General features: G+C 46.1%; 1 protein-coding gene across 1 annotated transcript; it reads right to left on the reverse strand.

Moving 5' to 3' along the window:
* Window positions 1-2,077: 2,077 nt before the first annotated feature.
* On the reverse strand, window positions 2,078-26,936 carry B3GNT2 (UDP-GlcNAc:betaGal beta-1,3-N-acetylglucosaminyltransferase 2). Its single transcript, XM_080920120.1, has 2 exons — window positions 26,824-26,936; window positions 2,078-4,330 (listed from the first exon to the last, which is right to left on the reverse strand). The coding sequence occupies exon 2, from the start codon at window positions 4,319-4,321 to the stop codon at window positions 3,128-3,130; it is 1,194 nt and encodes a 397-aa protein (XP_080776246.1). The 5' UTR covers window positions 4,322-4,330; window positions 26,824-26,936; the 3' UTR covers window positions 2,078-3,127.
* Window positions 26,937-27,171: the final 235 nt, after the last annotated feature.

Consider the following 27,171-nt stretch of genomic DNA (forward strand, 5'->3'; position numbering starts at 1 on the left):
GCACATGAGCGGTCCAGCTCAGGAAAGGGTTTGCCTCCCTCACAGAAAGAGAGCCCCCAGGACACCCAGTGTGGGCCTAATGGAGAGGTTCTACCAGTTCACAGGTGGAAGGGAGATGTAGAGGGGCCTCCCCAGGGAGTACCTGCTGTGGAGGCAGTGGGTGATGAAGCATACCACTGGAACCACACACACACACACACACACACACACACACACACACACACACACACACTGGCTGGGTCATTAAACACAGCTGCTTCCTGCTGAGCTCCTCCCTAACCTGAGCTCAACCTGCAGGGTGGGAAGGAAACACAAGCTGTAGAGCCAAGAAGGCAGTTCCAACGTCTGAAATCAAAGCCGTGGGCTCCACCCTGCTTAATCAATGAAAGGAACACACACTCATTGGGCATGGTGGCACAGGCCTTTAAATTCCAGCACTCAGGAGGCAGAGGCAGGCTGATCTCTGAGTTTGAGGCCAGGCCTGGTCTATAAGAGTTCCTTACAGGTCAGCCAAAGCTGAAACAGAAACTATGTCTTAAAAAACAAAAGATTCAGTGAAACCCACCCAGCTGCAGCCTTGGAGCAAGGAAGCTGAACTTGGGGTACAGGTCCTTTAAAATAAAACATTTCCCGAGGAGCTGACAGGATCACTCAGTGGGTAAAACTGAGCCAGATTTGGAAGCCACATAAAGATTTAGAGAGAGGACCCCATGAAGCTCTCTTCTGGTGTCATGGCACATGTGTGTTCACATACACACCATACATGACAACAAAATTAAGACTTATGAATTTTTATACAACTGAGTTCTTCATATAAATGCCAAGATCACTTAGTATTCTCTCCCACAAAAATACAGCAACACAATTTGAGAACTATTAAATACTATCAGGGCTAATTCATCACAAGTTCATAAACAACTCCTGTAGAACAAGCAATCAGGAAACAAGACCTCACTGGGTTTTGTTTTTTTGTGGATGGGAAGTGAATAGGGAAGGTTCTTATGTGCCCTGGACTAGCATGCAATTTCCGATGGAGCCAAAGGATGTCCTTCAACTTCAATATTCCTGCCTCTACCTTTAGAGAGTGCTGGGACACAGGCCTGTGTCAACACACCTCATCCAAGTTTATGTTGTCCTACGGTTTAGTTCCAGGTCTCTGAATGACGGGTACGCTCTTTACCAAATGATCCATACCCTAGGTCCTGTTTTCAAAAGGCAAAAATGGCAAAAGAAAAATGTCTACAGCTAGGCATGCTGCCAAAACCTTGTAACCTCACCATCTGGGAAACTAAGGAAGTGGGGGTGGGGTAACAGTTTAAGGCCACCTTAAGCCACAAAGACCAAATCTCAGGGAGGACTTGGAGGAAAGGCATGAAGGTGTATGTTAGTGGACAGGTTGAGAAGGACCCAGGCTGGAATGCCTGGGTCCTTCTTGCAGACACTTGGGCTACAGAGGCGCGAGGTGCTTTACAGCTGAAGTGCATGTCTTTAATTCCATCATCTCTGGAGGTAGAGGGGGGAGGAGAAGCTCTAGGCTTCCAGGCCAGCCTGATCAACATACTGAGCCCCTGACAGCCAGGACTCCACAGAGACCCCCTCAAACAAAAACAGAAAAGCCAGTGGCACAGCTGTCAGGAAGACACAAACAGCACCTTCTCCAGTGGGAAGTGCTTTGGAGACTAGAGACGCAGTGATGGCTAACCCACAGAGACAGATTGATACTTAAAAGGATTACTGTAATGGTTTCCGGGAAAGACAGCCCAGGGAGGATGTCATAAAACACAGGAAAAATGGGAACAGAAAGATTATGACTTATTATACATGACGATTAAAAAATACAATCACTTTATTTTTCCCCTTTTCCCAATCCCCAGATGAGAACCCTCTAAAGCACAAAAATATTTCAGAAAGCATGTTACAATATAGAAGGTAATAAGCAGTAATTTGGCAGAACTTTATTTTCTCTAGCAGTTCATACCCCCCCCAAAAAAAAAACAAATTTTAAAATTCAAAAATAATAGTTAACTTTATTTAACATGTTACAGCTTAACATTTAAAACATCATGCTAAGGGCTCGATCTGGGAGGAGACGGGAGAGGTGAATACAATCAAAACATTGTATGAAATTCTCAAAGAACTAATTAAAAAATGAGAAAAATAAAATATCATGCTCTAGTTAAATATTTCACAAACAACACTGTATACAAATAAAATATTACACAAAATATTTGTTTTTTTTAAGAAAATGTTTTGGTCTTTGATCTGAACAATAAATAAAAACATAGGCAGCTCTATGCTGAGACAGGGAAGCGTGCTACTCAGAACTTTATCTAAGGACATGTGCTAACATGGCAAGGACAGCCGACAAGCCACTTACGAAAATGCCTGCACATTCTATCTTCTCATTTCAAGTTCGGAGGTCACAAATGCTTCCCGGGCCCACGCTGAACACTCACAGACCCAGACGGCTGTCGGGTTACTTCAGTTGGACATTAGGAAATCACACTCATGATTTTCAAAATACTAAAATCAGGTTAACTACCATGATGCCACCCAAGAAACCAAACACAAGTAAAAGAAAATCTGTAAGCCCAGACAGGATGAACTACACGTGCTGCGTAGCTTTCCTCATGTAAAGGAAGTAGCGGTTTCTAGTAATGGAGACAATACTGTTGGATGACAGGGAAGGGTGACGTAAGTCCACTTTCTAGACAACTTTTAAAATCCATCAAAATCTTATGAAGATAAATAGAATTCCACATCACAAAACCACCAGGTCGTGTCCTACAGAATCTTGATAAGGCAATAGATTTTTATCCATCCACCATTAGAGGGGAAACAGGAGTACACCACATACAAGAAAAACAACAAAATCTTCATGGTCAAATTCTGGAGGAGAAAGAAAACAAACTAGAAACTGAGGACCAGCAGCCAGAGGAAGGGTGGTTAAGATTAACTTGGTGTGTTATCTTCAGCTTTCCCTCTTCACAGGTGAGGGACCTAGGGCTTGGAGGCCCAGGCACTACCTACTGTAATGGCTGACCACTTCCAGCAGAGCTCACCTACTGTGGAAGCACATTCTGGGGACTAGGCAGGCTAGGCCTCTATGAAATGTGGCTCCTGTGTTTTAGCATTTTAAATCAGGACTTTGCAGCTGAGACCAGATATCAATCATCTCTTGAGGTTTTCTGCTATGCACTAACATTAGATCTATATATGAACAAATATTTTTCTTATTTTTCTCTTCAATATCAAATGTCCTAAAGCCTTTGTGTTTCTCTGGAGCAAGGCCCAGTTTCTGAAGGCACATTCCAGTATAAACATCATCAATAGGGTAGAGATGGACCCGGTCAGTCACATTGTACAGCCTCAAGGCCAGGGGGCCGGAGTACAGGAATCCACCGCCCCCTGCGTACGGTGGGTAGACCCCAGTGTAGAAGACTTCTGGGATATAGTATTTCAGTTTCTTATCCCGATGTGGCCCAGCGTTGTGAATCACGTCACCTATGAACAAGTCTTTGGCTTTGCTCTTGGATAAGCTATTCAAGTAATTAAGGATGTGATGGGTATTCACAAACACGTCATCATCACCCTTGAAGACAAACTCCACATCTGGGCAGGAAGTTCTCACCCACCTGAGAAACAGCACTTCCTTCAGAGACAGGTTGAAGAATGTGTCTCTATAGTCCCACATGAGGATGTCCTGGTGCTTCTCACTCTCGAACTTAAGCATGTCTGAAAGGTCGGGGTGGTTATCCTCTGGGGGTGTCTTGCCCAACAGGAAGACCCTCACTACTGTCTGGTTTCCTATGTTGGTTTCTTGGCCCCAAGATTCCCGAATTGCTTGCCTTCTGGCGAAATGTGGGATGAGGGACTTTATGGCCAATAATAAGAAGGGCTTCTTTGCACATTTCTTCGGTTGATCTATAAGCAGCGAATAATTTCGGCATCTCAAATACAAGAGAAAGTCTTTAAATCTGTCCGGCAGATTATTAAAATCTGTCACCGCTGTCATGACTGTCAAGTCTGGTTCACAATAGTTCAGGTGACTTGTGTTTGGAGAGGTGAACAGATCCCCCGTCTGATTGGCTGCCCTGTTCAAAATGGGGTTGTACCACCTGTTCAGCTTCTCCTGCTCTCTGTTCCAGTGTGCCCGGGGGAGGCTGGGTAGCTTCCAGAATTTCTCTTTCGGTATTATTACTCCTCCCTTTCCATTTTTTTCTTGGCTACTGTTTTTGGAGACTTCCACAATCAAATAAATGAAGACGTTTGCCATCATCAGGATGCCCAGCAACCTTACTCTTCGACGGCCCACACTCATTTCTCATATCTGGGGAAAGGAAGGGAAGCGTGTTAGTTAACTGAATTTGACTGGTGCCCACAGACACTTTCAGCTTAGCATGTGACACGTGCCTTTACTTCCAGCACTCAAGAGGCAGAGGCAGATGAATCAACCACCCAGTTCCAGGCCAGCCAGGACTACACAGTGTGACCCTAAAAATAAATGTTCTAGAAATAAGAACTCTGGACTTACCCACCAGCTCTGGTTTAAATTAAATCTCAACTTTTCCATCTCCAAAGGGGTTGGTTGTACAAAATACAAATTTTTGTATACAAGGCTTTTGAAATCCTGCCTGGCCTATCACAATCAACGTACTTTAGACACCTGGAGGGCTGAAGCAAACGTCACTAAGTAAATAATCCTGTGATTGTTCAACCACTTTGCTTTAAAAGGTACATACAAATTAGAGCTTTGCAAACTAACTCACCTACAATTCATAACAAATTTTCAATTCTGTGATCTATGTACACATGCACATGACATCACTATAAATTACATGTTACAGTATGCACAGTATTATGTCATTCACTCTAAATTTCTGTCATTTAAAAATGCAGACCCACTCTCGCTCTGTTCCCTTGCTCCTCCTCTCCCCGTTCCCTTCCCCTCTCCCTCCACGTGCCCATGGCTGGCCTCTACTTCTCTACTTTTCTCTCTCGGCCTCTACTACCCTCTTAACTCCCCTCCCATGCCCTGAATAAATGCTATTCTATACTTAAAAAAAAAAAAAATGCAGACCCAACCCTGAATTATTTCCTAACCTACAAATGTAAATAAGATGAAAATTGATGAATTATTTTAAGTTCATTGCTGAGAACACTGTGAAACGATTTTACTACAGACAGCTCCATTCATAGAAAGCCAAGGCTCCTTGTATCTCTTGTAATCTATCCAGAAGTGGGTAAAGAGCCTACTATGGACAGCTTACAGTTAAGCCCTCCATAACTATAGTTACACAGATTGTGTAAATACACAAAAGCAGCAGCTGAACAGACAGCCTGGCAGTTAAGAGCCCTTGCTGTTCTTGCAGAGAACCCAGGTTTAACTCCTTCCTAGCACTTACATGTCAGCTCACAATTATCCGTAATTCCAGTTCTGGGGGATCTAATGTCTTTTTCAGGCCTTCTCAGGCACTAGGTACCCACATGTTACACAAACACACTCAGAAAAAACACTCACCCCCACACGAAGTCATCAAAAATAAAATATATATAAGGAAACAAACCTGCCTGTACCAAACAGTGCACTTCCCATTGGCAGTCCTCCTCAAGCAATACCACGTGACAACCATTTTCCTAGTGTCCACATTGTAGCCCACGGTCTACACTAGAGCCTGTGTCAGAAGAGTTACCACAGTGCACTATATAGCCTGGAGCAGAGAGGCTAAGGAAGGAGACTGAGTTCACAGGCAACGTTGCCTACCTACCAAGTTCAAAGCCAGCCTGAGCCACTAAAGACTCTCTCAAACAACAAATTAAATGTGCCCCCATCAAATGTGCTAGATTATTCAGAAGACTTGAACATCATTTCATAAGACTTGAACTTCCACAAACTGTGTTATCTGTGGGGGATCCTGGAACCAAAACCTCCAGATACCAAGGCCATTCAACAAGTTAAAGTTTGTTTGGGGGTAGTTTATGTTTAGGACTACAATGTTTGGGCCCAAATTCCAAAGCTCAAATGCACAGGATCCCTCCCGAGTGTTTCCTTGGTTTCGTTTTTTAAGCCACTGCACTTGGGAAAGAATCATGCTCAAACAGGCAGCCTTTTGTCACTACCGTCTCACCACCACCGTCACCACCACCATCACCACCCCCACCGCCCTCAGCCAGCAGGAAGGAAAGCTGCCTTATACCACAAGAAAAAAAAAAGAAAAAAAAAAAAAAAACCATAAAACGGGTCTTACTTTTTAATAGTTTAAAGCATGCCTGGTCACACAGCTTGAGTAATATCTAACTGCTCACGCCCTTCTCAGGTCAGTTCTGTTCAGATGGACTTTTAAGTAAATCTTACAAAAAATCCAGTCAGTATCTGGTGCTGGCTGAAGAACTGATCATTTAACTTGGGGGGGGGGGGAAATCAGATGCTTTTAAAGTTTGACCTGTTTTTAAAAATAAGGTCATACATAAAATTCAGGTGCCTTCAAATTTTCTACTTAACCAAACTCAACCTTTTAATTTCCAATCTTTCTGTCGCCACATTTCAAGGCCTGACATTATAGGGATGGGCCACCATCCAACTCAGTCCTTAAAAAGACACTTTTCAATCGTAATTGGATCCCATTTTTTAAACAAACTTTTCATTTTTATGTGTATGAGTGTTTTCCGGCATGTATTCCTATGTGCCATACACATGCCTGGGCCCATGGAGACCAGAGGGTGGCACAAGAGTCCCCTGGAGCTGGAGTCACAAATGGTTATGAGCTGCTCTGTGAGTGTTCTTACTCAAGAGTCTTCTCACCAGGCCCTCCTGAAACCGGTCTCTGTAAACTGGCGGTTCTAAAGAAGAGGCCTTCACGGGGCTAAGGGGAAGCACTTAATAGGCAAGCAGAGGACCTGAGTGTGAACATCTAAAAGCCACAAAAAGTAGCAGGGCATGCCCGGAATCCCTGCGCTCCAACAAGAAGATGGGAGCCTGAACAGGTCTCTGGGTTCAGCAACAACACAAAAGAGACCCCCACATCAAACAAGTTAGAAGAGGAAGACCAGCACTAGTGGTTTTCTTGTTCTCTATATGTGTGCCATAGCAGCCACATGTCCACATGCACACCCAAGGGTGACACACACACACTTCTCTCAAAACTACTAGTCTTTTGGTTATGAGCTCTTTCTCCTCTCAAGACACAACAAGAAGTTTGGGAATGAACAGAGAAAACAGTCATGAGGCAAACATCTGGAAGGTTGTTCAGGAACAAAGCCAGTACTCACTGTGATCACAGGCAAAAGCTCAATGCTAGACATAGATTTTTCAATTTGGTATAATAACTGAGTAACCAGTAAATAAAAGATAACAGTTTACAGAACCAAACAGAAGCACAAACATGACTGTAGCATCAGGCTGAGATCCCAGCGCTAAGTGTCCTCAGAGGCTGTGTAAACAGGAGGAAAATGGCTGCAGGCAAACCATTAATTGCACACCAGGGCTGTGGGGCCTAGGATTATTGGAATCCAGTTTGATCCATGTGACATTTCTCATAAGTCTACCAACCCTTCTTTTTAAAAATCATCTAATTACATGGAAGGGTTTTGCCAGCATGTATGTCAGCACACATATTGCAGAAGCTAGTAGAAGCTGTAGGGTCCCCTGGAACAGCAGTTTAAGACTGTTATTGCTTGCTAGCTACCACATGGTCTTGCGGATGAACTACCAATGTGCTTTGCCACTGGCCGCCTCCCCAGTCCCACTAATCCCCGAGACATGTGAATGCACTTGAAGCTCTCTGAGGAACAGTGTCCTCCCAAATGCACTTGCTCAAGAGGTCCAGTCTACAGAGCATCTTCCTGGACTGTTACCCCGCCCCCACCTCAACCCCCAGCCAAGCTCACAGTATGTCCATTCATAAGAAAAACTACAAGGAAGGAGACTGAGTATGACCTAAAAGTCAAGAGTGAACTGGATCCTGAAAAGTGTCCTTAGCTGAGCGCTGGTGGCATGGTGGCACACATGATTAATCCCAGCACTCAGAGGCAGGTGTTCTGAGACCACATATGTGGGGCAGGGTGGGGTATGTCTGAAAAGTGTCCATCCCTGCTGGTCACCGTCACCCTGACCCAGGTACCTGGTGAAGTTTTAGGTGTTGGCTCAATGAAAATGTTGGAGGCCTGGAGTCTAGAGCCTTCAGAGAAAGAGATGAGAGCAAAGAAAAGCTCCTTCCAGGAAGCCTTTCTGAACAGACCCTAAGTCTCCGAAGGATTGGAGAAACCCTTTCCACTAATTGCAAACAGGTATTCTTCCTCACTTACCTGAGGAGAGTATCTCCAGTGCACAATCCCCAGAGTTAGATGTCATCTTTTACTGTGACCTAGACACTGACCCTTGTATGGGAACTCTACTTTTAGACTCTGACAGCAAGAGAAGTTGATAGAAGGGGAGATAGAAGGCAAAGATCCCATTTTAAAAGGGGGGAGGAAGAAACTACTATGGGGAAAGCTCTCTAAGTAGTTAAGTAATTCCCACTGCAGGCATACAGACCATTTTGTGGTTTTTGGTGTGCTCACCCCCCTCCCAGGAAGTTACATAGTTTAAAAGGAATTTAAGAAATACTGACACCAAAGTTGGAGAAATGGTATCACCCAACACTATGAAACCCTGAATTAAAACAGAAAAGCCCTACATGCAAACACCCCAATCTTAACTTTCTTCATTTCTTCCAATAGGGGCAGACACTTTTCACCACCCCCACCCTCACCCATCTTAGTCAGGATTTCTATTCCTGCACAAATATCATGACCAAGAAGGAAGTTGGGGGAGAAAAGGGTTTATTCAGCTTACACTTTCACATTGCTGTTAATCACCAAACAAGTCAGGACAGGAACTCAAGCAGGTCATGAGGAAGGAGCTGATGCAGAGGCCATGGAGGGATGTTACTTACTGGCTTGCTTCCCATGGCTTGCTCAGCCTGCTTTCTTATAGAACCCAGGACACCAGCCCAGGGATGGCACCACCCACAATGGGCTGGGCCCTCCCCCCTTGATCACTAGTTGAGAAAATGCCTTACAGCTGGATCTCATGAAGGCATTTCCTCAACTGAGGCTCCTTTCTCTGTGATAACTCCAGTTTGTGTCAAGTTGACACAAAACCAGCCAGCACAATTGACCCCTTGTCAACTTGACACACAAACGCATCACTATTAAGCCTCAACCCTTACTTTCTTGTTCATCCCCAAGATTTAAATAACCTTGGGAGTCCCAAAGTCTTTACAAATTCTTACATATTAAAATTATAATACCTTCAAAATATCCAGTCTCTTTTAAAAATCAAAGTGTTTTTACAACTCAGTCTTAACTGTGGGCTCCACTTCTTCCTTCAAGAGGGAAAAATATCAGGGCACAATCTCTAACCATCCAGTGTCTGGGAATCCACTTACGAACTTCTGGGCTCCTCCAAGGGCTTGGGTCACTTCTCCAGCTCTGCCCTTTGTAGCACACATCTTGTCTTATAGGCTCTAGCTGCCTGTTCTCCACTGCTGCTGCTGTTCTTGGTGGTCATCTCATGGTACTGGCATCTCCAAAACACCACTGTCAGTCCTGGAGCACTAATTGCCACTGAGGATGCACCTTCACCAATGGCCTTCCATGACCTCTCACAGTGCTGAGCCTCAGCTGCTCTTCATGACCCTTCATTCTTTTAAAACCAGTACCACCTGGGTAACTCTTACACATTACCAAGTCCAGCCACAGCATGAGGTACAACCTTGGCTATCTCTGGAACACAGCCTCTTTGTGCTCTCAGAAAACACATCCCAGAGGATTTCACCTCAATGATGCTGGTCTCTTCTTAATCACCACTAATTTCTTAGCTCCAGCTGACCAGCATCAATAGTCCCAGTAATGCAAAGGTTTTGCTTTAGTAGTTCTGGTATTTTCTCAATCACAGCTAATTCTTCAGCTCCAGCTACCCAAAACCACAGAATCTTCACAATCAAAATAGCAACAGCCCAGATAAGAGTCTTTAACCTTCCCTCTGAAATCTCACAAGCCAGGCCTCCATCTTCTGCACTGTTCTCAACCTTATCTTCCAAGCTCCTACAGAACAATCCACAGAGCTCTTAACATCGCAATGGCTCTTCTAGCTCAACATTTCAAAGTCCTTCCACAGTCCTCCCCAAAATATGGTCAGATTGTCACAGGAATACCTTACTATGCTGGTACCAATTTGTCTTAGTGTTTCTATTCCTGCACAAACATCATGACCAAGAAGCTCTCTCTCTCTCTCTCTCTCTCTCTCTCTCTCTCTCTCTCTCTCTCTCTCTCTCTCTCTCTCTCTCTCTCTCTCTCTCACCTGTTTCTCTGTTACATAGGAGTGTCTTGGAACTCTCTCTGAAGACCAGGCTGGCCTTGAACTCACTTGCCTTTGCCTCTGAGTGCTGGGATTAAAGGTATGCGCTACCACTCAGCTAAGGACAGATACTTCACAGACTTCTACAACACTGAAGTTGACTTTTTAAAAAACAAAACTTTCTTTTTTATTTTGCAGCTAAAATACTTGGAAGGGTGATGCTGGGGCAAGAGATTACTAAACATAATCGATGTGCTTAAGCTACGTGAGTACCCACAAAAGATACAACGTGCTGATGGCTTCTGGGTAGTACACTAACTGTAACAGAGGCTGGACCCCACTGCCTTTCTTATCTGGAGGCTTCGTGGATCCCCAAAGCTTAGCTCCCAATCTCAAAGCCTCCACAGCCTCCGGTGGCTCTGTTCACGTCCTACCCATGATGCCCACGCCTAGCTCCAAGTGCTCTGTCACTTCTTAGAAAGGCTCTCAGGCACAGAAGTAAAGATGGACGTCTGCTGGCACCTGGAGCTGGCAATCCTTCCCAGCTACAGTGAATGTTCTTCCCTTGGTTGGCCACATCGACACTGAGCACAGGAAATGACCTGTCCAAGGTCATGCAGCAGCCAAATGGCTGAACTGGGACTTTATGCAAGTGGATGCAACCATGAGGAAAGAGACTACGGAGCACCAGTCTTATTTTTAGTGGTTATTTTATTTAAAATAATTATTAAAATTTTATATTTATACATTTCAACCCACAAAAGTACCATAAATTAAAAATCAGATGCAAGAGGCAGGTAAGATTAATAACACTTATTGAATTACTCATGCAAAATGAATCTTATGCTGACATCTCATAAATGAGGAAAGTTTCGGCTGGGGCAAACTGCCCTGGAACCACACCATGGGGTCAGAAGCCACCCTCAGCTTTCTGTGTCCTTCAGAGGGCCAGAGGCTGGGAGTCACAGTTTCTTTTTCTTGACTTTGTTTCTTAGTTTCTTTTTCCCCCCCACACAAAACATGGTGGTCAAAAGTCACCAACTTTAAGACTTCCCTGTTGTACTAACCAGCAGTTGTGTAAAAGTAACCAAGAGCAAAGAAAGGCACTGCAGCTACACAGGCCACCCAGACTCTTTCCTGTAAGGGTCCCACACACTGGACAGCCGCAGTGTCTCGGTGACAGAGCAGACACTGGACAGTGCTGAGGTGCATGCTGCTAAGAGGTTCCTTACAGTCCCTAAAGATATGCACTTAAGCAAGTTTCCTCAACGTGAACAAGCAGCCGTGACGGCCTGTTCTCACTGAGCCATGACCACCCCACCTTTCAAGGATCTCAGGCAAGTTAGGTGGACACCCAACAATAGCTAACCAGGGACAGCACCAGCAACACATCCAAGTCAAGCCTAAGGCCTGGACCAAGATACCCTGCATGTCCCCCAGTACCAAGGTACTACGAGGCTTGGACCTTAAATGTCTTCTGAAGGCCCGTCCCCCACCTTGCCACTACCAAATGTCGGTAGGACCTGTAGATGTATTCTAGTGGGAGGATGTTAGTAAAATGAGCTCCTTTCTTCCTGTCATTAGGTGACTGGTTCCCTCAGCTGTATGCTCCCACCATGATGTGCTGGGCCACCACAGCCCCAAATGTGACGAAGTGACCATGGTCAAAATCATGGACCAAATAAACGTTTCCGCCTTTTAGGCTACTTAACTCGGACATTTTGTCCTAGCAACAGAAATCTCGCCCACACACATTAGGAGTAGAAGAAAGGCAGGACCCTTCTAATAAAATCAAAGTGACCAACTCAGTCAAGCTAGGACGAGGCTGTACACAGGAGAATGGATTAGAGGCCTCTAAATGGAGCTTGGCTCTCTGCTGTCCAACCAATCTCAGAGAGAATAGGAGAAGGAAACAAACCCTAGCCGGAGGCCTTATCATGAGATTGGGCACTGTACATTCCTGTGACCTGCTACTCTGGGAGCCTGGCTTTCCTGACACCTTCACCTCCCAAGCCCCAGTCTGCTGCCTGATCCTTGCCAACCTTCCCTGGGTCCTGCTCAAACAGAGACAGACACAGTTTGCAGCTAAGTGGTTCTGTGGAGAGAACAGCTTCCAGGAAAGTGGCAGATGACAGGCTGCCAGGGAGGTGATCAGCGGGACCAGAAGGCCTGGGCCGTTCCTACAGTTCTGCCCTAATTGGTACAAGAGGCCTGGCTAGATTGTTGCCAGAGCTAAGGCAGGGGAACCCCAGGAGTCCCTGCGGCACCAGGTTAGGAAAGTGTATCTGCCAGAGTTTTCTGTCCGCAAGCCACAGAACAGCTACAGGTTGAGACTAAGGAATTAGGTTCCCCGTTGCTAGTTTTCTCCCCTCCATGATCAAAATTAAAAGGGAGAAATATTTCCAAATAGTCAATTCAGCCACATGTCCCCACAGGCAGAAGAACAGATCAAAGTGTCAGGCAGGGCATGATCTGATCTTCACCGGCTCCTCCTCTACAACCCATTAGGGCTCTTTTTCCCAAATGAAAGTTATCATTTAAATAAAATTACTCACGGGACTAGGCTAGTGTTTATCTCGTGGCAGAGCATGGGCCCAGCATGCAAAAGGCCCTCAACTCCATCTTTGGCACCACAAACAAAGTGAAGAAATAAACCTACTTCTGTATTTAGCCTTCAAGTAAATGCATGCAGACCATTTAGAAAGAGACGAGAAAAATAAGCAGCAAAGGTCGCCCTGTCCTGTCTTTAATAAGGCTGGAAACAATGGTTCGGTCCTCCGTGGAAAGGTTCTGCAATTTAAAAACAGGCCCAGTGCCAGGTAGAGGTGGCCCACACCTTTGATCCCAGCACTCAGGAGGCAAAGGCAGGCAGATCTGAGTTCAAGGCCAGCCTGGTCTATGGAGAGTTCCAGGCCAGCAGGGGCTCCTCAGAGGAACTTTGTCTCAAAAGCCAGGGCTAGCAGATAGATAGTCTAGACCCACTGCTCAGGCTGGAAACCAGTCTGACAGCTTCCAGCATCGTCTGTCGGATAATCAGAGCTAAACTACTATTTACTTGACCTCCCCAAGCCTGTTTCCTCTGTGTAAAATGGCCTGATAACAATCTACAGACCAGCTTCTTGTCTTCAACATCATATCAATCAGCAGCCCTCCTCCGGGGGTCCTGCTTCTGGCACCAAATACCAAATGTGGCACACATCTCCAGTTTAGTTCTTCACTGACTAAGACATTTTCATCCACCCACAGAACCTCCAAAAGGAGGACACACGGATTAACACTTAGAACTCTTGAAACTCTCAACAGTTTCTGAATGTCTAACAGACACACTTTTCTCTGGTCCTCAGCATGGGGGAAACCCCAGAATCTTTCTTTTTCCCTGCTCGTTTAGGCGTTGGCCGGACTCCCACGCTGATCAGCCCCCTGCACAGGAAGCTCCCAAAGGCAAGCGTCACTGACGTGTATCCTCACTTGACATCTTCCCTGCTCCTGGAGCTGGAGCTCAAGGCCCCCACAGAACACCAGCTCGCCCTCACGTATGCATCTTATCCAGGTAGTGCGCCTCTGAGACACCACTCAGCACCTGATAAAGTCACTGAGAGCAGTGAATATAAAGCAGAAACTGTACCAATACATACAAACAACCTTTTCCTAGAAAGGTATTGGAAGAGTCACTTACACGTGAATTAAGATGGTGAATTACACAAAAGTATGTCTCACAAGTCTACCTCTCTCTGTTATAGACTGAAGGGAAACAGGGAGCAAAGGCTCTCTGGAGCTGAGGAACCGGAGCTTCAGAAATAGTGGTCAGTGTCGGTCTTGAGAGGAAATCTCAGGAAGCATCAATGTTCTCAGAGCCAGGAACTGACAGGTCTTCGCCCTTCAGGAGAATTCTAACTTATCACAGGGGACCAGACCAGTGTAGCTCAGGCTATCTCACTACACAGCCAGCCCCACAGGGCCCAGGTATATGCACACATAGGCTGAGGGCTGGGTGCAGCCCGCTGTCTTAGCCTCGCAGCTTCACTATGCTGTTAGTGAGAACACAGCACTGCCAGGTACACGGGAAAGCTGTGCTCTGGAGTCAAGGAGCGAGAGAAAAGCAACCCATGCTCTAGAAACAGGAGCACACGTCCACCATTCAGACAAGAGCTCAAGAAAGAAAATCTCTATCCTATCAGCAGAGCAGGAACCATCAACTTGCAAAGAAGGGTAAAAGGAGACAGCTGGCTGGCGGCCCAGGTCCGTTCTCTGAGGTCAGACCACAGCAGGTGCATCTGCAGCACAGGCGATAAGTAACCAATGAGCCAGTGCAGGCCCAAGGTCTCTATGCCATCAACCCAAAGTCACCTCTAACCACAATATTGCCCCTTTAACCTGGAGTTAGGGGGAGAAGCCACCACACAAGAGCCTCCACTGAAATTAGCAGAGGCAATAAATGACAAAGCTTCTACTGACAGCAGGGCCAAGGCGAGACCAAGGGTGCAGTATGGCCGCGCTAATTTTAGAAGTATGGTGAGTGGCAGGGTGCACAAGAATTTCAGTGAGAACACAAAGCAACGGCAGACAGATGGGCTCTGGAGCCACCAGGACGGAGTGGGTGGGGGACGGTGGACCCAGGGGTTCTCCTAGTTGGGAACCGATGCTGGTAGCTAACCTGACAGGTGCTGGGCTGGGCTGCCAGACAGATTACATGTTTTCTTTCACACCTCTGCTTAAAAGTGAAAATGGATTGGCGGCATCACATACAAACTGGAAACAAAAAGAAAAGGAAGGGTTCCAATGTGAATGTCTAAGATGAGTATAAACATCAGCATGCAGGCACAGTTACAATCTAACTGAAATGTTCCTATGCTTAAAGCATTTAATACATTACTATCACTCTACCGCAGTAAGGCAGAGACACCTGGTCTCTAATGTTTCCCCTGTAGCATTAGCTGAAAGCGTATACAAAGTAAGTAGATAAAGACAAGCATTTCTTTCTCTAAAAAATAAAATGCAGTTGGCTTTGGGGTTCACTGAGGCATGTCTTCTGAAAAGCACAGGTGGCTTGCCTCCGCCAGGTTCTGCACATGAGTGACCACCCAGGACTGTTTCCCTCCTGTTGCCCCTCTAACTGGAAAGTGACAATGTGACATCTATCTTTCTACCATCTGAATATTTCAGGAAAATGGCAGAGGACACACTTCCTATGTAATTTAGCATGGAAGTACTGTGACAGCCCCAACCAGAGGGAGGTCAGACCTCTGCCACTGTACACCCAGGAACACAAGGTCACCCGCTGACCTTGGACATTGTCTTTCACTTTACCAGAAAGGAACATGTCTGCTTTTTCATTTACCATCTTCTCATGGGCTTCTTCCCCGAGTTTCCTGCTCTGTTCTTTGCCCAGTGTGCTGCCTGGATGTTCTCACTTCATTACCTTTCACAACCAGCTCCCATGTGTGAAGCAATTAGGCTAGGAGAGCTAATCCCAGTAGGGTTGAGCTTTGACCTTTGAACTGGACCAAGTCTGCTCCTATCTACCACCATCAACATCAAAGAGGATAGGATATGTCTAATGAAGAGAAGTCTTTAATCTTTGTTGGTACTTGAATGGGGCATAAGCAATTCTAAGAAAAAACAAAAACTGAGACTTTTATTTAAAAAAAAAAAACAAAATCAAATTGAGAAAGAAATAACCTACAGCAAATGGCCAGTGAGGAACTAATCTTTGTACTGAAGCAATGTGGGCTTGATGGCAGGCGTCATTCGGGCCCTGGGTGGCATGCTCTGTAGGTGTTCCATGACTCATGAGTTACTCTTGATTAGTTACTTATTCACACTACAGAATGAAAGACTGGCAAAGGCTTAAACTAGCCCCACCACAAACATGTTCATGCAAACCTGTCAGAACGTTTAACCCTCAGCTCCATCCACCATCGAGCCTGACAGAAGGGAACCAGTACCACAACCAAGGCTCGCCTCCCCAGAACACCCTTCCCAGACATAAAAGGTAATTAGGAACAGCACTAGGTACAACTGCTCAGTGTTTGTTCAACAACACACACGTGCATTCCTACAGGATCACAGCCCATCTGCAGCAAGAAACAGACTTCTAGTCCAGGCAACCATATAGATTTCCTTATAGATCCTTACAGATCACCTCATTTACAGAGGAAGACCGAAGTCCCCAGAGCCTCACTATGCTGAGGTCACCCATAGGCAGAACCAACGTGTCACTGTCAACCTGCAGGAAGAATTATTGATGACAAAGTCTTTTTCCACAGTCTATCAATTCTAGTTCACTAACAAATAAACAAACCCAAAAGATTGTGGTCTTGAGCCTCTCGTCCCCTCACCCACCTAGGGACGGTTTTATTACTTCTTCCTTTGATATCTGACTAATCACTTCCTAACAACAGTCTGGCCGGACTACAGAACTCTTATCTCTCAGCCTGCCACTCCACAGACAACAGCACTGAGGACAAGCAGCCCATCGGCTCCAGGACAGGGGAGGAAACAGAACATGAAAGGAAAACTTTCCTGCTGTTTTTCAGACTGGGTCCCCAACCAACTTGGCTTGAATTCCCTACACAGGGGTAATGACCTTGAGCTCCTGGTCCTCATGACCAACCTCCTGAGTGTACGAAGGTAACAAGCAGGTGCGGGCAGCCGCGCACAGCCTTAAGGGACGCTTACTCTTTCTGATCGAGTCACACTGCTCGAGACAATCATTCTTGGATAGCTTCATACATGGGTCATGCGTTCCCTTCTAGTCCCTGGCTGGCTACTTGCCAGTCCTTTTACAGTGAGTTTTGTCAAAAGACTTTTCTCCTTAATACCTCACTTGCTATTACTAGGACATTACCCAGTACCATCCTCAAGACAGGAGAGATACCTGAAAATACCTCTCAGGAAACAGTCACAATTAAATAGGTCTATAAACAAACACAGGCCCAAGGGATGGGGAAAGAGAGGAAGAAGGCGATTAAAAATTAATAAAAATGCACAAGCACAGATTATAGTACTGGACTCGAAACAGAATCCCGTTATACAAAGTGTGTAACTGCTTCTGGAGATAAGCAGGCCACTGATCCTGGCTTGGTAATCTTGGTGTAGAAGTGGTCGGGGGCTGGGTACCCATTTCTATAAGCTTGTACACCAAAAAGCCAGTAAAGGTAGTTAGGGGACAAACTTTAAGCAACTATTAGAATGATCATGATCATCTTGTGCTTCAAAGGCTCTGATGCCCTCTTCTGACCCGTAGGGGCAAAAGTGTACGTACGTGTACACACACATTCACTTTTAAATAAAAGTAAATCTTCTAAAAATTTTCAATTAAGGGATAAAGAGATGGCTCAGTGGTTAAGAACACTGGCTGTTCTTCTAAGAACCCAAGTTCAGTTCCAGCATCTCAAAAGAGAGGCTTAAAACCACCTGTAACTCCAGCTCCAGGTCTTCTGGCTTCAATGGGCACACACACACACACACACACACACACACACACACAGTTCTGTGGTTCCGTCACTTGGAGAGTCAGGAGGATCACATGTATGTGTGAAGACATCTCGGTTACCCAACGATACTGCCTTAAAACAAACACACACACAAACATAACCCTAAGCGATTCTCAGCACACACTCTATGGGTAAACTCAGTCTTTCTCAATTCTAAAAGACTATATTTGGTAATTCCTATGCTCTGGGTAATATAGCTGAGAGTATCTCAAACACTGTGTTTATTTTAAGTAACCTAATAAATTGCTTTGGGAAGTCTCAACTTCTCTGCTGTTAGTTAGGATGAAGGCATCCAGTAACACATTTTCCCAAAAGAGAACACGTCCTTGGTTACTGTGAAGAAGACACCAAGGGAAATAAGAGACCACAGCCTGAGACTCCAGGACTCCTAGACTTACTGCATCACAGTCTTAGAGGACAGCGACCTGACTCCTCTAAAAACAGACCTGAGACTGGGGATTTGATCCTTAGCACCACACAAGCTAGGTGTGCTCACACGCACATGCCTATGTCTTATTAGGGCATCACCAGAAGACCAGAAGTTCCTCACAACACAGCCGTGGGCCAAGCACGGAAAGCTTGGCAGAAGCTGGGGTGCAGTGCAATAGCAGAGCACTTGTCCAGCTCACCCAGAACCTGGGCTCCACTCTTAGCAAGAAACAAAGAATGGAACTCAGTACTTGGTATGTTCATTTTCACCCAGGTTTTCTTCAAGCAGAAACAGATAAATAACAAATCCCACTCTGAAGTCCTCACTGTGCTCCTCCTCGCTGTAGGTAACCAAGGGCCTACAGAATGCATTAGCCAGAAAAATAGTTACCAAGTCTCCTTCCTCACTTTAGGGAGAAACTGGCCCCTAAGGTCAGAAACTTGGCTGAGGTTCTGACTTCTGAGAGAAGCAGGAGGCAGCAAGAACTAGAAACCCAAATATCCTCTGCCCTCTGCTCCTATGGCAGGGCAGAGTGGAGTAGCCATTGTCATCCAGGGACCTGGCAGCCATCTACCCAGGATTGCTACTCTCAAGGCCTTGACGGGTCTCTTGCTTCTTAGTTCTACCCCATCCCTGAAGAACCAGACTCAACCTCTGCTCTTCTCTGTGGGCACTGCACAATCATGTCCTGGTTCTTAGTACCCCACATAACAGAAGTCTATCCCTCTAAAAAAAAAAGAGAAGATCTAGTACCTGGATGTACATTTTCCTACCACACCCATTTCCCAATCAGAATGGCTCCAGGAGAGCTGAGACTGGCTCTGAGCCCAGATAGAGGCAGACTGTACACTCTTCCCCAGAAGCCCTAAAAGATGGATGCCCCCCTAGCATCCCATCATGAAAAGCCAGGCATCATTCTTCCCATGCATCCAGCAGCCTCTGCTCTATGGTAAGAGACCAGCCATCCTCCTCCCATAAGGCTATTCCTTAGGACATATGGCCCTGGAGTGAAACAAACAAGCCACCCTTCCCCACAGGCTCCCTCACTAGATGTAGCTTAGACTTCAACTACTTCTAGGAGGTATCTGTGGACTGTCTTGGCTACAATTTTTAAATATTTGCATATAGATTTAAAACACCTATCCTCAAAATAGGAACATTTTGGCCTTTTGTCCAAATGTCCTGTTAAAGGTGGGGTGGAGAAATCATTCAGTCATCCAACCAAGACTAATAGCTACATATTTAAAGAGGTGAAACAATAATGTATCTTTCTCTGGCCACTCGCCAAGAAAAATTAGTGTTCATTCAATACACGAGCACACTGAAGAACTGACTGGAAATTCAGCCTCTGTGAGTAAGTAATTCCCATCACCTCGTTACTAGAACCCAGCAAGTCCTACTATAGGAACCAGGGCTGCAGCAATCCATCTCCTAGGGCTGAAGGGCTTTTTTTTTTTTTTTTTTTTTTTTTTGCCTCACCCTACCCAGGGCACTTCCCTCTCCCCTCTTCTTAGAGCCTGCTGCAGACAGGATATGGGCAGGGTGGGGCAAAAACAGGATTGCCCGAGGCTTCACCACACTACCGGATTTGAAATTTTCCATTATAAAGCCTGTTTTCTTTTTAATAGACCCAACAGAACCTTGAGAACAAAAAAAAAAAAAAAAAAAACTCAAAAGAAAACATACAGTTAAAAATAGGAGTATATTTTTTTGTTAAAGTAGGAGATATTTTAAGTTCATCTGAAGAGAAGTAATTCCTTATGTGGCAAGAAACAGTAAAATGGTTGCATCTCATTTCAACAAGCAAAGCCAACAAGGTGTAACTGGTGCCTAGCAGAGCCTCAGAAGAGGGCTTGGCACTCAGTTTGTCCTACAGAGCCTGGCATACTACCACAGTGCAGGGATGGGGTCACAATGTATCTTAACTCCTGTTACTTTAATTGTATCATTTTCTATTGTTTTGGGGATTTTTTTTTCTAAATATTTCTCATGTTTGGTTGAATTCTCCACTACAGAGCTTCAAGATTAAGAGGTCAGCATCTGTTTATAAACTCATTTTGATCGTGTGTGTGTGTGTGTGTGTGTGTGTGTGACAAATAATTCAAATAATTTGATTTGTACATTTTCAGATTGTCCCTTAACAATCTAAGGCCAGACCTAAAGGGTTCATTTAAGGGCACAGGCATGTGAAAGCCAGGGATGGACGGACAGACACACACAAACTGGTAGTGCATTTCAAAAAAAAATTTTTAAAATCTGAACATGAGCTGTAAGTGTGGAGTTCATGAGTCAGAATCTTGCTAGAATGTTAACACCTTCACATAACAGACTACAGACTTGGAGCACTCTGTGTGTGTGTGTGTGTGTGTGTGTGTGTGAGAGAGAGAGAGAGAGAGAGAGAGAGAGAGAGAGAGAGAGAGAGAGAGAGAGAGAGAGAGAGAAATATGTGGCCCCAGGGGGCCTAAAGACAAGGTCTCAGTAGACAAGGCTGGACTAAAACTCTGAGATCCTTCTGCCTCTGCTTCCCAGTGATGGGATTAAAGCAGTGGTCACCAGCTAGCCCTAAAATTTTATTTGGTTGTTTTTTCCCCCAGAGGGGCAGGACACACTGCCCTTAAAAAGTTGCCATAGTTACCAAGATACTTGTCATCAGTCCCAGAGTCAAAACCACCTTCAATAAAATCTCTACTAGTCTGGTTGGTCATGCTACTTGTCCCAAGGCCACTGCCCTAGACTCCCACTCTGGAAACAGCAGATACTGCCCCCTAGGGTCTGGGTCAAACAGCAGTCCCAATTTCTGCCCTCTCTGGTGGTCACAGACAGGCTCTCCTTGTCAGTACACATAGCCCTACTCTGACTTTCCCAACTAGACTGCCATAGTTCTTGCATTCTACCGACTTACAAGCCCTAACCAGATTGCCATGACCACAGCACCCCAACACACACCTCTTCTTTCTCCTGACTTTGGCAGCTTTGGATCCTAGCCAGAGTCCTCAAAATGGGGACAGATGGCAGTCCCTTAGCAGACACTCTAGTCCCTGGGTCCCTCTTGGACACCACCTCAAACTCTACTCATCCAGACCTGCCTGGGTTCACCCTTCTCCAAGTCTTCCTTTATGTTTCCAAATGCCATCCCCTCACCGAGTCAGTGTTTTCCACCTCTAGACTCTGTCAAATGGAATGTACACTTTAACCCTGGACCACTCGGAGGGCCTTAATGTTCCCCTTCTAAAACCAAAGCAGACACATACAAATACCAACATTCCTAAAACAGACAAAGGCTGAGAGCAAGGCAGGACCAGCACTCATAAGGGGAGTCACACAAGCCACAGGGAAGAATGATAATGGGAAGGAAAGAGGAACAAAGGCAGATATACTCTGGGAGACCCCAGAACTGCTAATTTATTATTCCAACAGAAACAGGAGGAGTCAGCACAGAGAAGTGAAATCCAGATATTTCAATCTTTAAAGAATCCCAGGGTTAGAGAAATGGCTCAGGTTAAGAACACTGACTGTTCTTCCAGAGGTCCTGAGTTCAATTCCCAGCAACAACATGGTGACTCACAACCATCTGAAATGAAATCTGATGCTCTCTTCTGGTGTGTCTGAAGACAGCAACAGAGTACTAACATACATGAAGTAAATATTTAAAAAAAAAAAAAAAAAAAAAAAAAGAATCCCTCTAGCTTGTGAGACCACGTACAGAGTAAGAGGAAGCAGGTAGTCTATAGATCACAAACTATACCAGGCTCCAGTGTGTCTCCTCTCTGCCTCAAGCTCATTGTCTTCAACAACTGCAAAATCATTCGAAACCATTCAATGGCCCTCTACTACCTCCCAACTGTGTATGGTCACTAAGGTTGTTTACCTCCCCTGTTCTCCAAAGCTGGGGTGTGGAGATGTTCCTCGGGCCTGGCCTGCGTGAGCCGCTTTCTGTGTCCTCTGTATCCCTCCTCCCTCTGGATGCTTTCTCTGCTCTTGAGTGTTTTCTGTTCATCATTGTGAGGTGAAGTCTCAACGCCACTTCCTCAGGAAGCCTTTCTTGTCTGCTTCCAACATATGTTGTAACACTGCGTGGGAAGACTCCAGACCCAACAGCACAAAGGGGACCCAGACCACAGCAATCTGCCTGCAACACGACTGCCACAGGCAGCCACCACCTCTCAATGTGCCAGCTTCTGTGTGGACAAGGTCCCAAGCCAGGCATCCTCTAAGGCAGCCCCACAAGTGACAATGTCGCCTAATCCAGCCATATGTTCATTCCAGAAGCACTGAAAAACGAAGAGATGAGCTCCTAGAAATGAAGTTGGTGACTGTTACCCTTAAATTGCTGTGCAACCAAACAAAAGTTCCTTTAAGATTTCTTGAATATTGTTTCTAAGTAAATATAAGTAAAAAGATTCTTTTAGGAGAAAAGCAAAAACAAAAAACAGCAAAGTAACAATCAGCCAAGCTGCACTTAAAGGATGAGACATGTCCATCAATACACAGGGTGGTTTAACTGGCCAGGGCGACGCATGCAATTAAAACAACTGCAATGCATTTTCACTTTCAGAATAATCCAGTCACAGAGCATGAAGTGGTAAAGGCTGTCTGAGCACTGGAGTGCTTCGTCAGGACTCTTCAGGAGCTCTAACAACTCACCTTTTACAAGCTTAGTAGCTTTTATAATGACATAGTTTCTTTAAGCTGAGAAAATGCAGTTCCTTTAGCGATCACCATCTCAGATGTAGTACTGGTGTGTGATTAAATTTGCATGTATGAGTACATGAGTGTGAACAAGCCATGGAGCAAAAGCAGAGGCCTAATACAGCTTGTGGGAGCTGTTTCTCCCCTTCCACCATAAAGAGGTCCATGTGAGGCTTACTGACAGGCACCCCCAACCTCACTGAGGATCTCAGCAGCCCAGGTACCTTAGCTGTATCACTTACTTTAATTTTTCCTAGCATCTCACACTGAGAAAACTGAGGTTCAGAGAGGTCAAGCAACTTACCCACAGTCACACAGCTAGAGGCAAAACCAGTTTTCAAATCCCACGGGCTATAAAACACTGATTCCGGTTAACTGAAGGATAGGTAAAACCTATCTATGGTGCTGAAAGTAAGGTCTCCAGTGACATCGCTCTGGGGGGGGGGGGGGGGTTGAGCACCCTTTGAAAAGAAGCACGAAAGCCTAGTGAAGCAGCTCAGGTTACTACTGCTTAACATAAACATAAAACTTGACACTATGCCTCGCTAACTGAAAGGAAGGCCTCAGCTTACTGTCTCCAAGTTCACGCTCCTAACAACCTTACCTTAGCACAGCTCTGGAGCCTTGCTATGTTTAGAGCTGATTACCATGATTAATAAGTTTGTTTTTTAAGGGGTGAGAAAAGAATGTCTAGTAAGCAATATACATTGTAATCTCACCAGCGTGAAAGCTATAAACAAACCTAGTTTGAAATGTAACAATGAAAAGTAGCAAGTGTCAGTTTCTTGACTACTTGGGAATTTCCCTACCGAATTGGGGGGGGGGATTAAACCCTGTGAATTGGGGGGGGGGGATTAAACCCTGCTGGAGAGAACGTCTATAGAGACACAGAAAATAATTTGAAATAATTTCTTACATTTACATAAGAAGACGTGGACACCTAACAGTTCATAAATGTTAAAATATGCATTATACTTTAATCAGATACAATGCTGGCTCTCAAAGAGTTTGGATTTTGTTACAGTAATTAAACCATGCCAAGCAAACAAAGCAGGCAGCAAAAGTAGAAAACTCACAGAAGGGGCAACGTACAGTTGAAAGAAATAGAAAACTCAGTAGGAATGACATTTTCCAGTAGGAGCTGGGCCAGGAACAAGCCCTCCACAAACAGTGCCTCCAGCTTCCCACTCAGGTTTTGTTCAGACTGGCAAACTTCTCCAGCAGTGGATAATGATGAAATCATTACATCAATTCTCAAAAAACCTCACCTCACACATACACACACCTCTTACCCAAACAGTAATTGCCTCTCCAGAGGAATATATTCATCCTACCATTTTAATATATTCAGCAAGTGCCCACTCTGTCCAGAAGAGGAAGAGACAACCAGAGCTACATCTAGGAAGGACAAGGTGGGGTGGGAAGGGACTATGCATATCTCCTTTACTGTATCACTTCGGTTGTTAAGAAATATTTATTACTTTCAAAAGAAGTGATATTCAACTCACGCTTTAATCCATAATCACTAAAGAAATGTCAAACAACTGATCACAATGATTTTTTTTACCCCAAAGTAATTACAGAAGACCAAAAGACCTCTATGATAATTTGAGTTTTGGTAATTTATGTACCACTATTTATGTGTTATAATAGGTTGTATTACCAAATATTAGCTTTTAGATCAGCCTTTTAGACCGACCAGCATCATTTTAAGGCTGGGCAATGTTTGGATCTTGTTTCCTAATATAACGCTTAAAAAAAAACATGCACACACATTTGAACAAACAATAGGGCAAAGTCAACATTAAATTATCAGTTCCTCCTTTCCCTTTTTAGCATAACTGTACTGTGTTAGAACTAGGGAAATCTAAATTGTTTTTGAATTATTTTTTGGTTTTCCGAAACAAGCCCAAGCTGGCCTTTTGAACTCAGCAATCCACCAGCCTCTGCCTCCATGTTCTGGGTGGGATTAAAGGCATGTGAACCACCATGTCTGGCTTTGAATGTTTTTTTTTTAAGTATATCTTCAAAACCATAAATCATCTCTATGCTCAGGCCCTAAAAAGCAATGGATTTGGGGGAAAGCAATTCATAAGCAAATTATGTTTTTCTCAAAGACTATCTCTCTCTTAGGTCTTAATAACCTGCGCTCTCCGTCTGTCAAGCCTGAGTGATTTCAGTCTGGCAAATCTGAACGGTTCCACAGGATCACTGCGTTTTAGCAAAGGTAAAGCTGAGACCAGCGGGAACTTCTTTATAATCTCTATAAGCGCTTAAGCATCTTATTTATCCTTAAAAACAATCTTACTGTCCAAGTAGACTGTTCTGAAACTAAATGGGGGAAACAAGCTTCATGCTGAAAAACCAACTTGTCATTTAACAGCACGTAGCAGAAACAGGACTAGTGAAGGGACTCTTAAGTTTAGCAGAGACTCCGGTATTTCTTTAAAGAACCGCAGGCTGAGTCCTGGGGGAAAAGCAGTTTTCCACGCTGAGAAAGGAGTTCTGAGCAGATCTGTTGATAAACACATCTGTAAGCACTGCGAAGGGCGGAAATTACTCAGGCGAGTTCTACAGGGCTCCCGCAAACTTTTTGGTCTTAAAACCTAACCAAGTATAAAGAGCTCTAGGATCGGCGTAAAAACTCCCCGATTACATCAGCTTTCATAATCTCTATTCAAAAGAAACAGAAGTTGGGCTAGAACAGGCGGGAAGTGGCCCGCTTGCCCCTGAACCTGTCCCCTCTCGGGGTCCGCGGTCTGACCCCCACAGAAGTGCGCTTGGGCTGGGTCCCGGTCGGTCCCGCCCTCCTAGTTGCACTCAGGCCCAGTGACCGTCTCATTAACCATCCCGTCACTTTCCGAGGTACAAATCTGTGATAATATGTTCACCCACTGGCTTCGAAACCCGGAAAAGCTTCGGGTTGCGCAGGGGTGTTGGGGGTCAGAAGGTTTACTCGTTCTCAGCAGTCAAGCTCGGATATTGGGATGGATGACCACCGCAGGCAGGGGAGTAAAGCCCTGTATTTGGGGCAGGAGCCTGGGGCCAACCCAGGTTACAAAATGTGTGCATTACTTTTCAAGATGACCTCGCACGATCGACGACACTAGAGCGGAGTCTCCACTGAGCTTCCTTCCCACCCAAGACCCGGGAGCTCAGAGGACCCTAGGCGAGTGCAATTAACCAGGTGCGAGGTGTTACGTCCCCAGAAGGGTCCCCGCCCCGCAGGTGCGCCCACCTGCCAGTCGCAGAGCCAGCTCCCCAGGCTGTCCTGAGTCTGGTTAATCATTCAACACGGGCGGCGTGGAATATTTTTTTAGAGGTCAACGCGAAAGGTTCTCCCAAAGTTTCATAGAAACCAGTCTTTGGGGACCCGGAGATAACAGTGTCAGCGGATGGGGGTGGAAAGCGGCAGCCAGCGGCTCACAAACACCTGATCTGTCCCTGCGGCACCCGAGACCGGCGCAGTGCGCGGGCGGGGCAGCACACCGCCGGCGATGCTCCCCCGCCGCCCAGGCCCGCACCTCGTCCGCGGGGTGTAGCGTGGCTCAGGGTGTCCCTGCCCTAGGTGCGGGGAATGCGGAGGCCGAGAGGGTGAGAAGGTCGGGAAGGTGAGGAGGCTGTGAAGGAGGGGAGAAGGACCGGGAGGTGAGGAAGCCGGGCAGGAGGAACGGAGACCAGTGAGGAGGTCGGGGAGGTGAGGAGGCCAGGGAAGTGAGACTGGAGGCGGTGAGGAGGACCCGATGGAGCGGATGCGCAGACACCGCAGGAGCCACAGAGGAGCGGCGTGAGCGCCGGGCTCCCACACCGGCCGGAACTGGCGCGGCGGGGCGGGGACGCAGGGCCGGTGCCCACCCACCCGGCCCTACCTTGTCTAGGGACACCTCCAGCTCGGCGGGGCGGGGCGGGAGACCGCGGCCGCATCCACGTCCCAGCCGCGCGTGCGGCTCAGCCCCGCGACCGCCGCCGCTCTCGCTCCATGCGCAGTGCGTGCACCAGCGGCCCGGCGAGGTCTGGGCGGCTCCGGCTCGCCTCAGCTCCAGCACTTGTTGCCGCGGCGGCCGCTGCGCCTCACTCCCGGCCCCGGCTCCCGGCACCGCCGCTGCCTGCCGCGTCCCTTCGGTTCCGCCCCCGCCCGACTCTCCAATCACACGCCGCGCCACCGCGCGCGTCACCGCCGGGACCGCCGCGCTCCCGCCCCCGGCCCAAGTTTGGGA

The sequence above is a fragment of the Micromys minutus genome (genome assembly GCF_963924665.1).
Source record: "Micromys minutus genome assembly, chromosome: 1".
NCBI classification, from domain to species: Eukaryota; Metazoa; Chordata; class Mammalia; order Rodentia; family Muridae; genus Micromys; species Micromys minutus.